Source organism: Phaethon lepturus, unplaced genomic scaffold (genome assembly GCF_000687285.1).
Source record: "Phaethon lepturus isolate BGI_N335 unplaced genomic scaffold, ASM68728v1 scaffold23244, whole genome shotgun sequence".
Lineage (NCBI taxonomy): Eukaryota > Metazoa > Chordata > Aves > Phaethontiformes > Phaethontidae > Phaethon > Phaethon lepturus.
The window spans coordinates 66948-81926 of NW_010537362.1; the positions used below are offsets into that span (position 1 = coordinate 66948).

At 46.1% G+C, this 14979-nt stretch overlaps 1 protein-coding gene across 1 annotated transcript in view; it reads left to right on the forward strand.

The window, feature by feature from the left end:
* The window catches only part of LOC104620299 (acetyl-CoA carboxylase-like), a gene marked incomplete at both ends in the record, with an annotated part of 78895 nt that extends 66589 nt beyond the window's left edge, over positions 1–12306 (forward strand). The window contains 4 exon segments of the mRNA XM_010286477.1: positions 3009–3105; positions 3772–3907; positions 10095–10272; positions 12194–12306. Of these exon segments, the coding sequence (XP_010284779.1) occupies positions 3009–3105; positions 3772–3907; positions 10095–10272; positions 12194–12306 (524 nt within the window).
* Positions 12307–14979: the final 2673 nt, after the last annotated feature.

The window sequence follows — 14979 nt, forward strand, 5'->3', positions numbered from 1 at the left end:
AGTCTCTTCTTTTATTTTTTTGCCCCCTCCAAAATGGCTCTGTGAGTTTCCTGATCTGATTGTCTACTTCCTCTCAGAATAAAGCCATTTTGAAAGAGCACATTTATCTCCCTTGAGTTTCCTCTACAAGTGCTTGAGCTGTCCAAATGCAGCGTGCTTATCCTTTGTCACTCCTCATTCCTCAGACTACCACCAGCTCTCCTCTCAAGACAGAGCTTCATACTCTTGCCTCCAGCACACTCCCAGCTCCTAACTGATGTCAGTGTTTTTGGTTAATTGTCAGCCGTTTCTTTTTTTGTTAACAAGTGGGAAGGGAGAAAAAAAAAAACCTGAAGTGCCTGAATGGGATCCTGAAGGCTTCAGGTGTTACACTTAACGAGATAGGGTCATGCCCATGCACGAGGGGTGTTCAGAGTGCCTCAGTTCCTAGCAGAAGTCTGCATCAAAGGGAAATCGTTTATTTACAGATCTTTCACCTCCCGTACTGTCAGTATCACAGTGCCAACAATCCAGAGCCAAATTACCTGATACTGCTTACAATCTCCTGGAAAGCCCGTGGCCACCCCTGGGGTCTGACACCATCAGCCTCTAGCCTTGCCAAATTGGTGACTCAAGGACTGAGCGTAGTAGCAGGATGTCCCTGGTGATGCTGTCTTTGATACCAGAGCATTCAGTGGGAGACGGGGAGAGACGTGGCTGTTCCTGAAACACACAGCACAACTGGCATAGCCGCTGGGCTCCCAGCCAGCCTAGCCACGAATCAGTGCTGTTTCTTATCTCTGTTATGTTGGTAGTACACGTGGCCCCAGAGTATTTGGCACTGGGAGCTCCCATTTCTCTGTTAGACATTTTCAAGCCACAGCTCTACAGAGTCCTTCCCAGGAGGGTCAGGGAGCCAGAGGTCATGCTGTGAGATAGCAAAGCTTCTGGTGTTCACCAGAGCTCATGTGCAACATCTGAGAGGACTGGGTCCATTCTGGACATCCCTAAAACAGCCATCAGGAGCTCTGTTAATATGTTGGTGAGGCGCTGCATAGTAACTGAAGGAGGCTTCCAGAGACGGGAGGATGCGCTCAGCAAAATGTCCCTCTTGCTCTTAATTCTGAAGACTTTCAAGGGTCGTTAATGGTTTAGAACTTTGGATTCTCTAGTACAGAATGTGATATGCAGAAACATACCCATTTCCTCAGACATCGTATCAGGGCAGGAGGAGGAGTCTGTGCTCGAGATGGAGCAGCATGGCAGCGTACGACGGCACAAGCCCAGCTGGAGACACGCGGCCGCTGAGCCCAAGGGGCGTTGGTGTGCCGGCGCAGCTCAGCTCTGCCTTCTTCGAGTTCCGTGTCTCTGACCACTGGGTCCCAGGGGCCTGAGTGCTATTACCCCTGACATCCTTCCCGCTCAGGATATTGTCTGACCATAATACATTGTTGAGAGGAGCCAAAAATACCTGCTGACTCCACTCCTAATTGTAGCACGTAACTTTGGGATGTCCTGTGACCTTCTGATACACTTCGGTATTTTCTATTATCTGCCATCTGTGATGCTCTAAACTTTTATCTCACAGTGTCCTATCATTATTTAAAGGCTTTTAGGTTAAGCAGTATACTGGTGGGTGGGGAGGGGAATGGGAAAACGAATGATTTGGCAAAGCTAGAAGGTCTCTGTCCGGGCCCGTGCTCAGCTTCACTTGCAGTTCCTTTCTTCTGACAAATTTCAAGTTGCTTCGGACTCTCACGTATGGGTATATATAATACAAATGAAACCGACTTCTTTCAAAAGCAGTGGCATTTTGAAAAAACAAATATGAATGTATTCTTCTGGGATTGTTACTGTAAGTGCTGCCAAAACTCATCTCTTGTATGTATGTTTGGAATATGTGTGCTGTTGGCTGTAAATTGTCTTTTATTATTCTATGGCAACTTGTCCAGGGACACACTATAAAACAAGATGTAGCATCTTCATGTGCTAGCCTGATAAAATTTATATGAAGTATAATGGAAAACAGAAGTTGTTTTGAGCTGTTTTCAAGTTCAATAAATAACTATAATACTTGGATAAAGATGTTCTTTATTAGGTCACATGGGCCCTAATATAGAAGTTATAAGTTACCGATTTAAGACGGCTTCTGCAATTACGGGTTTCTAGGAAGACTCTTAATCATAGTGAATGGGAATATTTTCAACCCCCTAGTGCACATAGGCCTTGTCGCTTTTTCTGCCCGCAGCGCGTGTCATCCAGCTTGAGGTGGCTGAGGAGAGAGCGTAGGCTCTGCTGGGACTCCCGTCCTGGGAGTAAGCAGTTGTCATCGCAGGCGAGACGCCTTTTGTGCAAGGAGCGGTTAGATGCTGTGGAAAGCGGAGCTGAGCGTCCTCCCTGGCCCTGCGCTCCCTGCCCATCCCTGTGTCCCTGCACCCTTCCCACCCTTGCAGTCATCCTGCAGCAGAGGGTCTGGGAAGGAGATGGATGAGCAAACCCGAACCTTCGACCCATCATTCACCCTAACCTCTTGGGAGAGGGAGTTTTTGTACGCAGTGGGGGTTTAAGGCGGCTGAGACATCAGCATTGCTTAGACATGCAGTCAGTGGATGTATTTCATCAGCTGACAGTGCTTGTGAAAACAGGGCTTGGGAAGCCTTGGGTCTTCGTGTTTATTTTTCATGGTCAGGACCATCAGTATCAAAATCTGTATGGTAGCAGGTGAAAGGTGGTGGAGACGTAGCTGTATCGTTCAAAATTTGGGCTTTGGTTTCTTCTTTTTTATTTTTAGTGAGGTATGTGCTAATTTTTAGAACTAGATTTTGCTTTAAGAACTGTAAATTCGACTCTGAAATTCTCCAGTCACATGCCTAAACTCTTCAAAAAGGACAGAATGCCTCTTCTGCCATTTGCTTGTCTCTCTTGTTTTATTTATTTGTCTCTCTTGGGTATTTTGATGCAAATTGGAAAAAATGTCTAGTTGTGTAACAATAGAAATAGGAATTTTGATTTGTCTCGCCTGTTACCAGGCTGGGAGGAATACCTGTTGGAGTAGTTGCCGTAGAAACGAGAACGGTGGAGCTCAGCATCCCTGCTGATCCTGCAAACCTGGACTCTGAGGCCAAGGTAGGTTGAACGTGTGCTCAGTTGCTTGTTTGTCCTCTGCAAATGTCTCTGTGGAAAGACCATTTGTTTTGATGGGATTTTTTTGTGTGCCAAATTTGGGACAAAATACATAGCTGTTCCTTGGTGGGGTGCTAACGCATGCCAGTTGCTGGGAGGAGTGAATGGGCGGTAGTTGTGTTGGCCAGTTGCACAGGACACACATTCCCCAGTTGTTCTTCTCTTGTGGCTTGGGTGAGATGCAGGGACTAGGGCCCAGGAGATCTGGCAAGCAAAAATAATTTCCCTGTTCTCTTGCTGTGACCATAGTGTTTTACGCTATTTCTGCTCTGACATTTTGCTTTTCTCCTTCCTGATTTCACAGCTCTGGCCCTACATCACCTCTTCTGAGTTTTCTCCGCATATCCTTTTCTCTCTCCACCTTCTTACAGCAGTTATAGCATCAGGCTTTCCATACCATCTCTGTTCTTTCTAGCAAAAATCACTGGGAACACTCCTGCGGTTGGTCACAGAAGGATTGTCCCAATTCTTCTGTTTGCAAGCAGATCCTAAGCTGTAATATTGGTTCCATATCGCAGCTCTTGTTGCATCCATTTCTATATTTTTGTGATAACGCTTATGTTAATGTAAGCGTTTCAAGGCTTAATAATCTTTTTTTATTCCCAACAGATAATCCAGCAGGCTGGTCAGGTGTGGTTCCCTGACTCTGCCTTTAAAACTGCGCAGGCTATCGATGACTTTAACAGAGAAGGGCTGCCCCTGATGGTCTTTGCTAACTGGAGAGGCTTCTCTGGAGGAATGAAAGGTAACCATCACTTTGGATCCCGTTTATGTGTTGTCCCGTAGAGTGGCTTGTCTTTTAACTGCTCGGGGCACCGCTGCTGGTCCCTGCCGTGGCATACCCAACGGCACAAGCTCTACTGATTTAGCATCCGGAAGCGGTTCTCGGGGGACAGGCTGGCAGTGGGAGTATGTGGCAAGGGACAGAAACAGGTCGTGTCTTTGGGCAGCAGCTAGCTACTGGATTGGCTTAACTGGGGTGACAGCTTGTTCCCATAAACCTGCAGAGTGGATCTGCTTACCCGCCTTTGAAGCAATCTGCACCCAGACCCCTCTTTTCGTGGCAAGTATGTGACCTCCCTTAGAAATGCTAATAAGGGGATACTTGTCTAGGTGGACCAGACTGTTTGGAGATGTCAGCCCGCTGAAATCGTGTCCTTGCTCTGCCCGGCTCTGCTGAAAGTCAGTGGTGATCGTTGCAGAACCAGCTAGAGGAAAGGGACGCTCTGTGCTGCAATAGCTGTGGTGATGAAGGGTTTCATTCCTCTCGTCCCCATGTGTGTCTTGTCTTAACAGGCACATAGCAGGACTGAGAGAGAATATGGAAGGTGTAAATTTGATAGCAAGTTCTTTTCAAAATAAGCAATGCAGCTGTATTTTTATATGTACCCTTATATACAGCTACAGGCACCGGCCAGATCATCTGCGGTGAGAACAGGTAATTGGATGTTAACGATGGTCTCGTTGCTAACAAAATTTATAGCTGCCAACTTGGGCTGATTAAACACTAATCTCAGGAAACCCCTTCTGCTCAAAAAACCTGCCTCAGCTTAAAATTGTGGCTGGATAAGCCAGCAATATTTTTTTTTTTTGCATACCAAAAATGCATAGGCATATTCTGTCAAGTGAAAACATTGTCTCATTGATGATTTTCCCCCACTCTAATATTGTCCTGTCAAGGACTGTCTCCCAGTTGACTCTCTTGATGGTAGTGATGTTCATACGAAGCGAACAGTTATAAAACTGCTGAATTAATATACCAGCAGTTAGACTTTTGCACCACATATTGCTACTTCAACTTTTGTGAAGTGCCAACAATGTGAGATTGGCACTGTAAAATTTAAATAAGTAAAAGATTGCGGCCTGTTACCTGCATGTGGCACTTAACAAACACAGAAGAAAAGTTACAGATGCTCTAACATGGTAGAAGTTCCTGCTCTGGAGCGCCTGGCAGGGTGACAAAGGCTGCCTTGCTCTGCTGTCTCATTAGCAGAAAGCAATGCCACCGAGTTTGCAGGTGCAAAGACGGAAGATGGCAAAAGACGGCAAAATTCTTTCCTCTGGAAAATACCTGTTCCCTTTCAGGATGGTTTCTGCTTCACGTGCTGCTACTGCACTGCCTTCGTGACTTGCTTTCCCTTCTGCACAATTTATGGGGAAGCAGTTGATTGATGAATGCTTGGTAAAGTCACATACGATGCTGTTTTGCCTTACTATATCGCGAGATCTGTTGGCTTTACCGGTGCCCCTTGCTGGGCTCCTCAGAAACCGCGTTTAGCTTCGGAGTCGGGACCAGAAGCCCGAGGTGGAACAGGCAGTACGAGGATGCTAGCAGTTATCTTGCATGTCCCCAGCTGGTAGCAGGAGGAGGAGAGGGCTGCCGCAGAGACCAGAGCCGTCGCCGCCTGCGCCTCGGCCCGTGCGTCGCCCTGCGTTCCGCTTGCTGTTGGGGCCCGCGTGGCGAGCGCCGGTCTCTCCTGACACCCTCTGCGTTCCTCGGGGAGTTGTTGGCAGTTTTGGTTTCAACGCTGGCTGGGGATTATGCAGGGAGGGAGAATAAACAATTATGCCACCCCTCAGTGCACACAAACACACTGCCAGGAGCCGACTGCACTGTGGGTAAAATGACTCCAAAATTGTGTGTAATGAGTAGGAAAAGATTAGAGACAGCTCTTGCTATGCTGAAAATTGACATTAGCGGAGGGGGGAAAAAAAGAAGAGCAGAAAAAAAACCCCACCAGAAACCCTCTCTTTACTAGTGGGCCTAGGAGGTCTAATTCGAGCCGTAAAATAAATAAATAAATGACATAAATAAAGGCATATCACAATGGTATTGTGGTTTCCCCAATGAGCTCTATCTGGCCGGAAGGCTATTCAGCATAATGCAAAATTAAATTATAAAAACTGGCTTGAATATTTAGATGGAGGAGCCATTTGGAAGTGGTTTATTTAGGCGAACCGGCAGTGACCCACAACGGGGAGGCATCAGGCGTGAAATTTACTGGGAATTAGCACCGGGGTCCTGGACTCGGCATGAATAGTCTGATAGCATGCAAATCCCCGCGACGTTAAACCGCGGCGCTGCTTGTGCTCCAGGGTCACTCGCAGTTGGTTTTTCATGTTTTACTTATTATTTTTCCTGGGACAGGTTATAAATAACAATAAAAAAAAAAATTCTCGGCAGAACGAAAAGGCTGTTTTAAATCTCTGATTACCTGGATGCTGAATGACGGTATTGCTTGTATGTAATGGGTTATGAGGGACTTTATGTGTCTGCAGCCAATACACGCCTGGTGTTTACCTTCAGGTCCTATCTGATAATCCAGCCAAGCTGATGAGATCCGTTCCAGCTTTGGAGGTTCAGGGCACGCTGCCCAATACTATGGAAATGCAAAAAGCTGTCTGCAGCCTTTCTAGCATGCTTGATGCATCCGACTGCCAATATTTACACACACAGTGTAATGATAGCAGCTTCCAGCAGATTTCATGTCTGTGTTCGTAGACACTGATGCGCACTGCAGCTGAGCAGGCAGACAGAGAACGGGAAAGTGTGCTGCGAACACGGTCTGCCCTACTGAGTAATGAACAACACACTGATTCCTAGAGGATTTCTGCAGCATTTCTGTCTTGCAAGTGGCTCATTATGCTGAGGTTTAAATTAATACAGGCATTAAATTTAGCCCAGAAATATAATATTTAATTCTAATTTTTCCAGTCTCAGCGTAAGCAACTTCTTTGCAAGAAGAGTTGTGCAAACAGCCTGCTCTTAAAATGTGTATGGTGTTCTTTGCTGCACGGATGATGATGGTGGAAGCGATTGGGTTTTGTTTTAAACATAGTAAGCGTGTTAATTACAGTACTACCAGTTTATAAAGCCTGTATCCTACCACGGCGCTAGGGCTGCACGGGCAGCTAAGCAGAGAGCAGTGGGCACCATGGAGACCTGGCATCATTTACCACCTGCAGGAGTTAAATGTGATGCACTACTTTCCATTGTAAGAGTGGAGAATGCCGCAAAACTGCAAATAACAGGCAATAGTCACAATATGGCAAATGTTTCATAGTTTCACAGTCAAATACAATATTTACATAAATCAGGGAGGTTGTGCGTTCTGGTGATTGGGCATGGGGACTACAGGCAGGTCTCTTGGGTTGTCTTTGCAGTATCTTCATCAACTCTACTTAGATCTTACCTCTTAAAAATGTAGGTTCTTTAAGAGTGCCCACTTTGCTGAAATGGTAAGTGTAGGCACATTGAACAGTTGAGATGGTGGGAGGACAAACCCCTGCAGAAGAGCAGGAACCCTTCCTTAGCCTGTGGACGCTGCAGTTCCCCTTGGCCGGTCCCTGGAGCTCAGCAGCTTCCGTGGCCTGGAGCTGTGCCTGGCACCATGGGGACCCTTCATGGTGGCAGTCGGGTTGATCGTCTCATTCTTATTTGGGCAAAACGTAGTCTTCGTTAGCAGAAGCTGTTACCTTAAGAAGAGGGGAAATCTGCTACAGCAGAGGAGTTTACAGCCAGACCTGAAAGGAGGAAGGTGTGTCTGTAGCCCAGGAGTGCAGCAGCAGCTCCACTGGCCTCGGTGGAAGTTCTGAGCGTGCAAGGGAAGCCAGCAGTTGGTGTAAATGCATATATAAAACATTAAATTAAGGCTGCTGGGGTGTTCCAGGAAAATGAAGTGCTGTATGGCAGGATCCCAAAAGGAGTAACTGTACAGACCTGCATAGCAGTAACGTTCACGCTTCTGGATAGCGTTGAAAGTCTGATCCTGAAGGTACTGTAGGCACAGAAATACTTCCCAGACCTTGCTGATGCCACGTAGCAAACCTGAAAGAGATTTGGAGCTATGCACAGAAAGCATCAAGTTCCTCTCAATTTCTTTGCTCCTCCTCCCTCTGCCTTGTTCAAACAAGTAGCGCTTCTTTTTTTCTACACTTAACCTGAGTAAAATATATACCCTTGGCAGGAGTGAAAAATGTATTGCTAATTACGCAATAATTTTATTATGTAGCACTAGTAAAAAATGTCTAGTAACGAATTAATTCAGTTAAAATAATTTGAATCAAGCAATTATTTTCTTAACACTAGAATTAGCTGAAAGTACTTCAAGTGGTTTATTACTAGCACTACATAATAAAATAATTGTGTAATTAGTAATAAATTTGTCACCCCTTTTGAGGTCTTTTTTTTGCTCAGGACAAAAGAAAAGATGGGAGTTTTGTTTGGTTCTCAGTCCCCACTGTCTCTGCCAGAATTTATGTTTATTCGCAATTAGAGGAAATAAATTGTTCTTCTCTTCATCAGTATTTGACATTTCTTAAATAATGTGAAACTCCTTTTCTTGGGTACTTAGACAATGACCTTGCAAATGAACTGGAGAGATCGCATCAGTGCCTATGGCACTAATACATACACACACACACTTCATATATACACCTCTCCGGCTCGCTTGCTCTACATATCTTAGTATGTATATATGCGTGCGTGTCTATTCCCAAAGAGTTAGGTGCTTAACTGTGTTCATGTTAATGCTTAACGTTAAACTGGGGTTAAATGACAAGGGGACCTTGGCTGGAGTCTCTGTTCTCCCCAGAAATGATGGCTTTCTCAAGTGATAGAAGGATTTTAGATGAATAAAAGTGTCTTGGTCTTTTAAGGCTATTACTGAAGGCCAGCATGTGTGCGCGGCACCCACTTAGTTTTTCTGCTCTATGCACTGGTGTTTTAATGAGCAGAAAAAATGAGGCGAACTGGGAGGCGCTGAGCACAGAACAAAAGTGATGAAGGGGATTGAAAATACTGTCCTGGGAGACATGAGAAATGAATACCTGTAGTGTGTCTAAGGGGAAAAAAACCCCACTGAAAAGCCTACCGCTATTTATAGCAAGCCCAAAGGAGTGGAGAGATTACGTAGGGCGATGCAAGGAGTAGTAATATGAAATTAATGGGGAAGGAGGGGAAATTTGGCTGAATACTGAGGAAAATTTCATCTATGTGGCTGTGGAAATGCCCCTAAAGAAGTAGTAGATTTATTGTTTGGGATTTCTAAACGAAAGCTTTAAAAAGCACTGGGAAAGAAATGTAGGATACAGTCCTGTGTGAAGAAAGAGGTGGACTAGATGATCCTAGTAAGTATTTTTCAGTTTTTGTATATTATTTGATTTGAGACTTCTGTATATAATTGTATACAACCAAATATATCTATTCGAGGGTGCCTGTTTCCATTACAAACTATATCATCTCATACAAATTCTCTTGCCTTCCTTTATTCTCTTTTATTTAAACCACCTTTGGGGCTGATATTTTCAATGTACTGTCTTTACACAGTGAGTTGTTCCTATTAATTTTGAGCAAAATGCCTTAAACAAATTTTAATACAAGAAGAGAAGAATGCTATTTCACATCTGAACCCTTCCCACACACTAATTTTTATAAAGATAGGCAAAAGGCCTGCTGCCACGCACATTATGTGAGTCATGATAGAGGACCATGGTAGTAAGTCTGAAATTGGGAGCTGCACTCGTGTTGAGCACAGAAACACTTGCCTGACTTCCCAAACTGTGTAATAGTCGTTGGCTTGGCTGGGAAGCGAGGGATGGACTGTCTCCAGGACACGTGGCGTAGAACTGGCTGGTGTGAGCTGAGGACCCCGCGGTTCGTGTTTTGTGAATCGATGTGGTTACACGGGAAGCGACCGGGCCAGAGCTCCAGCGCGGAGGTCCAGTGTCTGGGAGCAGGACTGACGTGGGAACATCTCCTTTCTTAGACCATCTTGCCCAGGTCCAGGTAACGCCAGCCAGAGCTTGCAGTATTGTAGCAAGAAGTGGTTAAAAAAGCTGAATAATTCTATTTTTTCCCCAGTTTGAGCAAGCGTGGCAGGGCTGAAGCATTGACATGCTGTGAATTCAAGCGCTGTGTCCTTTTTCTGCAGACATGTATGACCAAGTGCTCAAGTTCGGTGCCTACATTGTGGACGGCCTGAGAGAGTATCGTCAGCCCGTGCTTATTTACATCCCACCGCAAGCGGAGCTGAGAGGGGGATCCTGGGCTGTGATTGACCCTACCATTAATCCCCGTCACATGGAGATGTACGCAGACCGAGAGAGCAGGTATGGCAGCTTTCTCCTCCCTCCGTAACCTCCTGCTTTGAGGCATCGTTACCTGCTGAGCGAGGAGCTCTCGGTTACCAGTGTGGCAGTTTGTTGCTGAAAGGGGCCGACCGCTGTCCGGTTGTAACCCGTGTCTCGGAAGAGTTTGCTGTGTAGTGACCACAACTAGGACAATTCGGGTAGTCTCCTGACTCAGACTTCAGTGAAGACTGTTGTGGTTTAGCCCCAGCTAGCAACTAGAAAAAACAACTCTATCCCAGCTGAAACCTGGATGGGGTAATTCTGTAGCTGGTGTGAGCCAGCCTCTGTGAAGGTTCATTGCTAACACTCACAAAGCACAGTGAAACTAAGTTGGTGCTTAGGATTTTATTTTTTTTACCATTCTGCTATTTCCACACACTGCTTTGCACTTGGAAACAAGTGCCTGTGTATACAATTTTGAAAATTAATTGAGTGTAAATAAGTGTGTACTTTAAAATCTGAGTGTTGTACTATCTGTCATAGGGGCTCTTGAGTAGTTGCACTTTTTAAATGTAATACAACTTTCGTAAGTGAAGTGCTAGTTACTGGTGTTTCAGGATATAAAACTACAGGCAAAGTCTTGGAAGCAGATTTTTTAAAGGATTTTGAAGAATCTCTAAAATACAGAGATGCTGAGTCATTTAAAGGAAAAAGTCAGCCCTGCTTGGGTTATCTGTAGCAGAGGGAAGGAAGGTGTGTAGAAGGACAGCATGAACATTGTGCTATTGGGGTGTCCCCTCAACTCCTACCATCTCAGCAGGGCAAAATTCCTGGGCAGCTGCTCCAGGGGGACAAAAATAAGCCTATGTGGGGAGGAGCTGAGAACATGCCCTTTCCAGATGCCCATTTCCCTTGCCCTTCCCAGCTGAATTTTTTTTTGCTCCTAATGGGATGCTTGTGCCTCTTCATTCTAAAGCAGCGAGACAGAGCGCCCTGCGGTCTGTTGGCCGCGGCATTTCCTGCATCTTGAGCAGACGTCGTCTAATTTTTGCTTCCTGGAAGCCAGAAGTTTTTGCTGTTCTTTTACTACTTAGAAATGTGGAGCCTGCTTACTTCACAGTCAGACACAATGGGAGCAGGATTTCTACAAACTACTTCGTGCACCAAGTGTTTTTTGGGGTGCATGCAGGAACAACTCCCCCCGCGCTGCTTCTGCCCGGTACCTTCGCAGGATGCCAGCCGTGTGAGCTTGCCTCTTGGAAACCGTCAGCCAGCTCCCCACCTTGCAAGACATCAGGAAGGACCATGTGTGGTTTGCAGAGCTTGTAGCTACACTCTAGAGGTCTTGAGCTCCAGTAGCCAAGAAAGAAATTATTTTGCAAAATATGTCATCCTGTCCCGAAGTACCCTTACCCATTTGTAATAATTCTCGTCGCTTGTTGCTGTTCCATAACTCTCAGCGCTGACCTTCCTCCTTGTCATTACTCCCGCCTTCACAGTTAAAGACTGAAGTGATTTTACTTACCAAGCCCGAGTTTCAAATCATGTGCTCCCTCTGTCTTTGATCTGGGAAGCGGGCAAGATCTCGAACGAAAATGGCTGGTCAATTGGTTTGTTTCCTACAGCTCACCTACCTTTTGAAAGAGCTTTCAGGTCACTGCCGAAGCCCATAGCTTGTACCAGCATGTACTGTTGGATAGACGTGTTTCTGTGAAGCTTGGTGGGCACTTGTGGCATTGGATAAATAATAGCTAGGATTCTTTCTTGTTCTCTCTTTCTCTTTGTTTTGTCTCTCTCCCCCCCTTCGCTTCTCGCTTCTTCTCGCTTCTTCTCGCTTCTTCTCGCTTCTTCTCGCCTCTCTCTTTACATACTTTCTAGACAGCATTGAACTATTTTGTGTTTCCCCTTGTCTGATGCCCTGAAAGTGCCTTTTTTTTCCTCTTTTCCCATCACTGATCAGAGGAGGAATCCTGGAACCAGAGGGGACGGTAGAAATCAAATTCCGCAGGAAGGATCTGGTGAAGACAATGAGGCGAGTGGACCCCGTCTACATCCACCTGGCAGAGCGGCTAGGTACGTCTGCACGGCGGCTGGCGGGGCGGTGAGCCGTTCGGCTGGTGGCTAATGAATGTGTTTATAGACCTTAAAAAGGGGCACTGAGGCATTTTATCAAATTCATGATGATTTTTATTTACTGTCATCTAACTTGGGAAGAAAACCAGATGAGACAAGCTGCATATATGTACATGTGAGAGAGGTTAACATTCGTGTGCATTTAGCATACCTCGGGTGTGTGTAGTACAGTGTCTTTTTGAACTGATTTTTTTTTTTTTTTAATTGAAAGGGTCTTAAAACAGACACTCACTACAGATGCTTGAGTCTAGTTTCCATCTCAGCAATTGCTCAGCTCACTAAAAGCTCGAGGGCCAATCAGCTGGTGTCATTTGGCGTACCTAAGAATTTTGTCAAAGACATTTTGCTGGACTATCTCTGTGTGTCTGAGGTAGTTTTGAGTAATGATATCTGTCTGCTCTTCAGTTTCAAGAACATAAAAAGTATTCTTCACCTCCTCGGTAAAGTACGGGGTGATCTGCAGTGCTCAGTGACTAGCACGTCACTGCGTGCGTTGTGTTACTGCTGTGCCTTTCGCTCCAAATGATCCTAGCACCTGGTGTACACCCAGCAACCCAAAATACAGAGTGTTCAGCAAAATGCACTTAATATCAGATATATACTCTCTCAGGGGAATAGACTCTTTAAATAGTTCTTTCCTAGCTCTTACTGTAAGAGTATAATCTTACAAGAGCCTCTTTTTGCCTCCAAAATTGACTACGTTTCAGTAGTGCAAGAAGCATGCTGCATGGGTATGGTTTGAATTTATATAGCCTTTTGGGGTCCTTCAGGAGGAAAAGTGTTCTGCAAATTACTGATAAATCGTGGCTATTGCTGCAGTTACATTTTATTATTTGGCTTTTTTTAATTTATGGCAGTGCAACAATTTATATACAAAACAACCATTCTGATACGCCTTGGGAAGAGAATAACAATTGTAAAGTGTGCAGGGAGTGTTAAGAATTAGACTGCTTGCTGAAAATCAGGTTCTTCTGATGTCTTTGATAGCATCAAAGGCATTTTCTCTTTTTTTAACGACAGCATTTTGACGTTCTCCTTGCTTTCTCTCACTGTGCCGATTGCTTTCTGGGCAAGAAGCAGGTTAGCAGGTGTTGGAGTTTTGCAGACCAGCACAAGGCAGCAGTTTTATCCGAGTTCACATCTTGTTCATGTACCTTACGTGTTGCCGCATGAGAGAGTGGACGCAGATACCCAGGTGGATGGATGTGGTGTTCTGCCTGCCTGTGTCTGCTGGAATTAAAAACCAGTTTCAATGTTTGTAGTTGTGGCAAGGAGGTTCTTTCTGCAAAACCTCACTTTTGACCTATGTTAGACTTGACAGTGTCCCTGTAGGAGCAAACGGATAGCGTGACTCCACCAAATCGTGGAGACCCAGCACAGGGTCCCAAGAAATGCTCTCCTAAGGTGTTCCACACTTCACAGTTCAAAGGCTGCAGCCGAGTTCCTGACACAGGCAAAAAAAAACCGCGCGCCCCCGCCCCCTCGGAGGCGGGGGGCCCGCCTCTCCGGTGCGCAGGTCTCCGGGGGAAGGAGAAATCAGATGTGTGGTTAGAGAAGGCGATACGCTGAGCAGTCAGCTCGGGTCCGTGCAGATAAATGGCACCACGGCAGGAGCACTGAGAGTATTTACCTTCGCCCCGCCGTAAAAAGCACTGGCTGTGCCAACAAACAAACCGACCTACTGCCTCTGCAAAGAAACGGTGTCTTCTGTGTGGTGGCTGCCGGATGGATCCTTCCCCGGAGCCATGTCACGGGCTGCCGACAAAGAGGGCTGCTGGCGTGTGTAAACCCTGAAGTGGCGCGGGAAGGCGGGGAGCAGAGCAAGGCCAGCTTGGTTACTGTCGGGTGGCCCCTCCAGTGGGTCCGTCACCCAGGCTGGGTGCGGGACGCCCGCAGAGCACCCTTGAATCACACCGGTGGGACCTGCACCAGCATCCCCCGGGACAAATACGGGGAGAAAGAGGGGGAACAGTTTTCTGCCAACAGTCTCAAAAGTCCAACACCGCACCGTGTGAGGAGGCGGGAGCCTGTTCAGGGCTTTTTCCCCCCTCTTCCTCTACAGGGTAATTACTCCCAGCAAACTTTAATTAAAATGACTGCAACACAAGAGCAAGTCACTTACAACTGTACGTACAGAGAGCTGTAAAAGCTTCAGTCACTGATAAGCATCTCACTTAGATGGCTCGTAATTGCTCCCAGCATCGCGCGATCATTGCTGTTGTTCTGCCACTAATTCCGTACCATAGCAGGAAAGCCGAGATTGCAGGACACAGTGAATTGCATAATTTTTTTTTTTTTTTTTTTTTGCTGGTTTTCTTTCTGGCCAATTTAAAATTTGTCAAAGTCGGTCTTCTTCTGGATCACTGCCCTTTGATATTTCGCGCACTCCATTTGCCACAAACAAGCCGCAGGGCCGCAGTTCATGCTGACTCCAGCAGAAGCAGAGAAAGCTCCATTTATCTTACACTGCCTGCTGAATTCTTACTCATTAGCTGGGGGTTCACTGCCTCTCTTTAACCCCTGAATGGCTGTCATCCCTCCCTGGAGCCGCCGAATAGCGGGGGGGGAAAGGGAGATGCTCTCAAACGTGCGCCTGTTGCGGGGGGGGGGGGG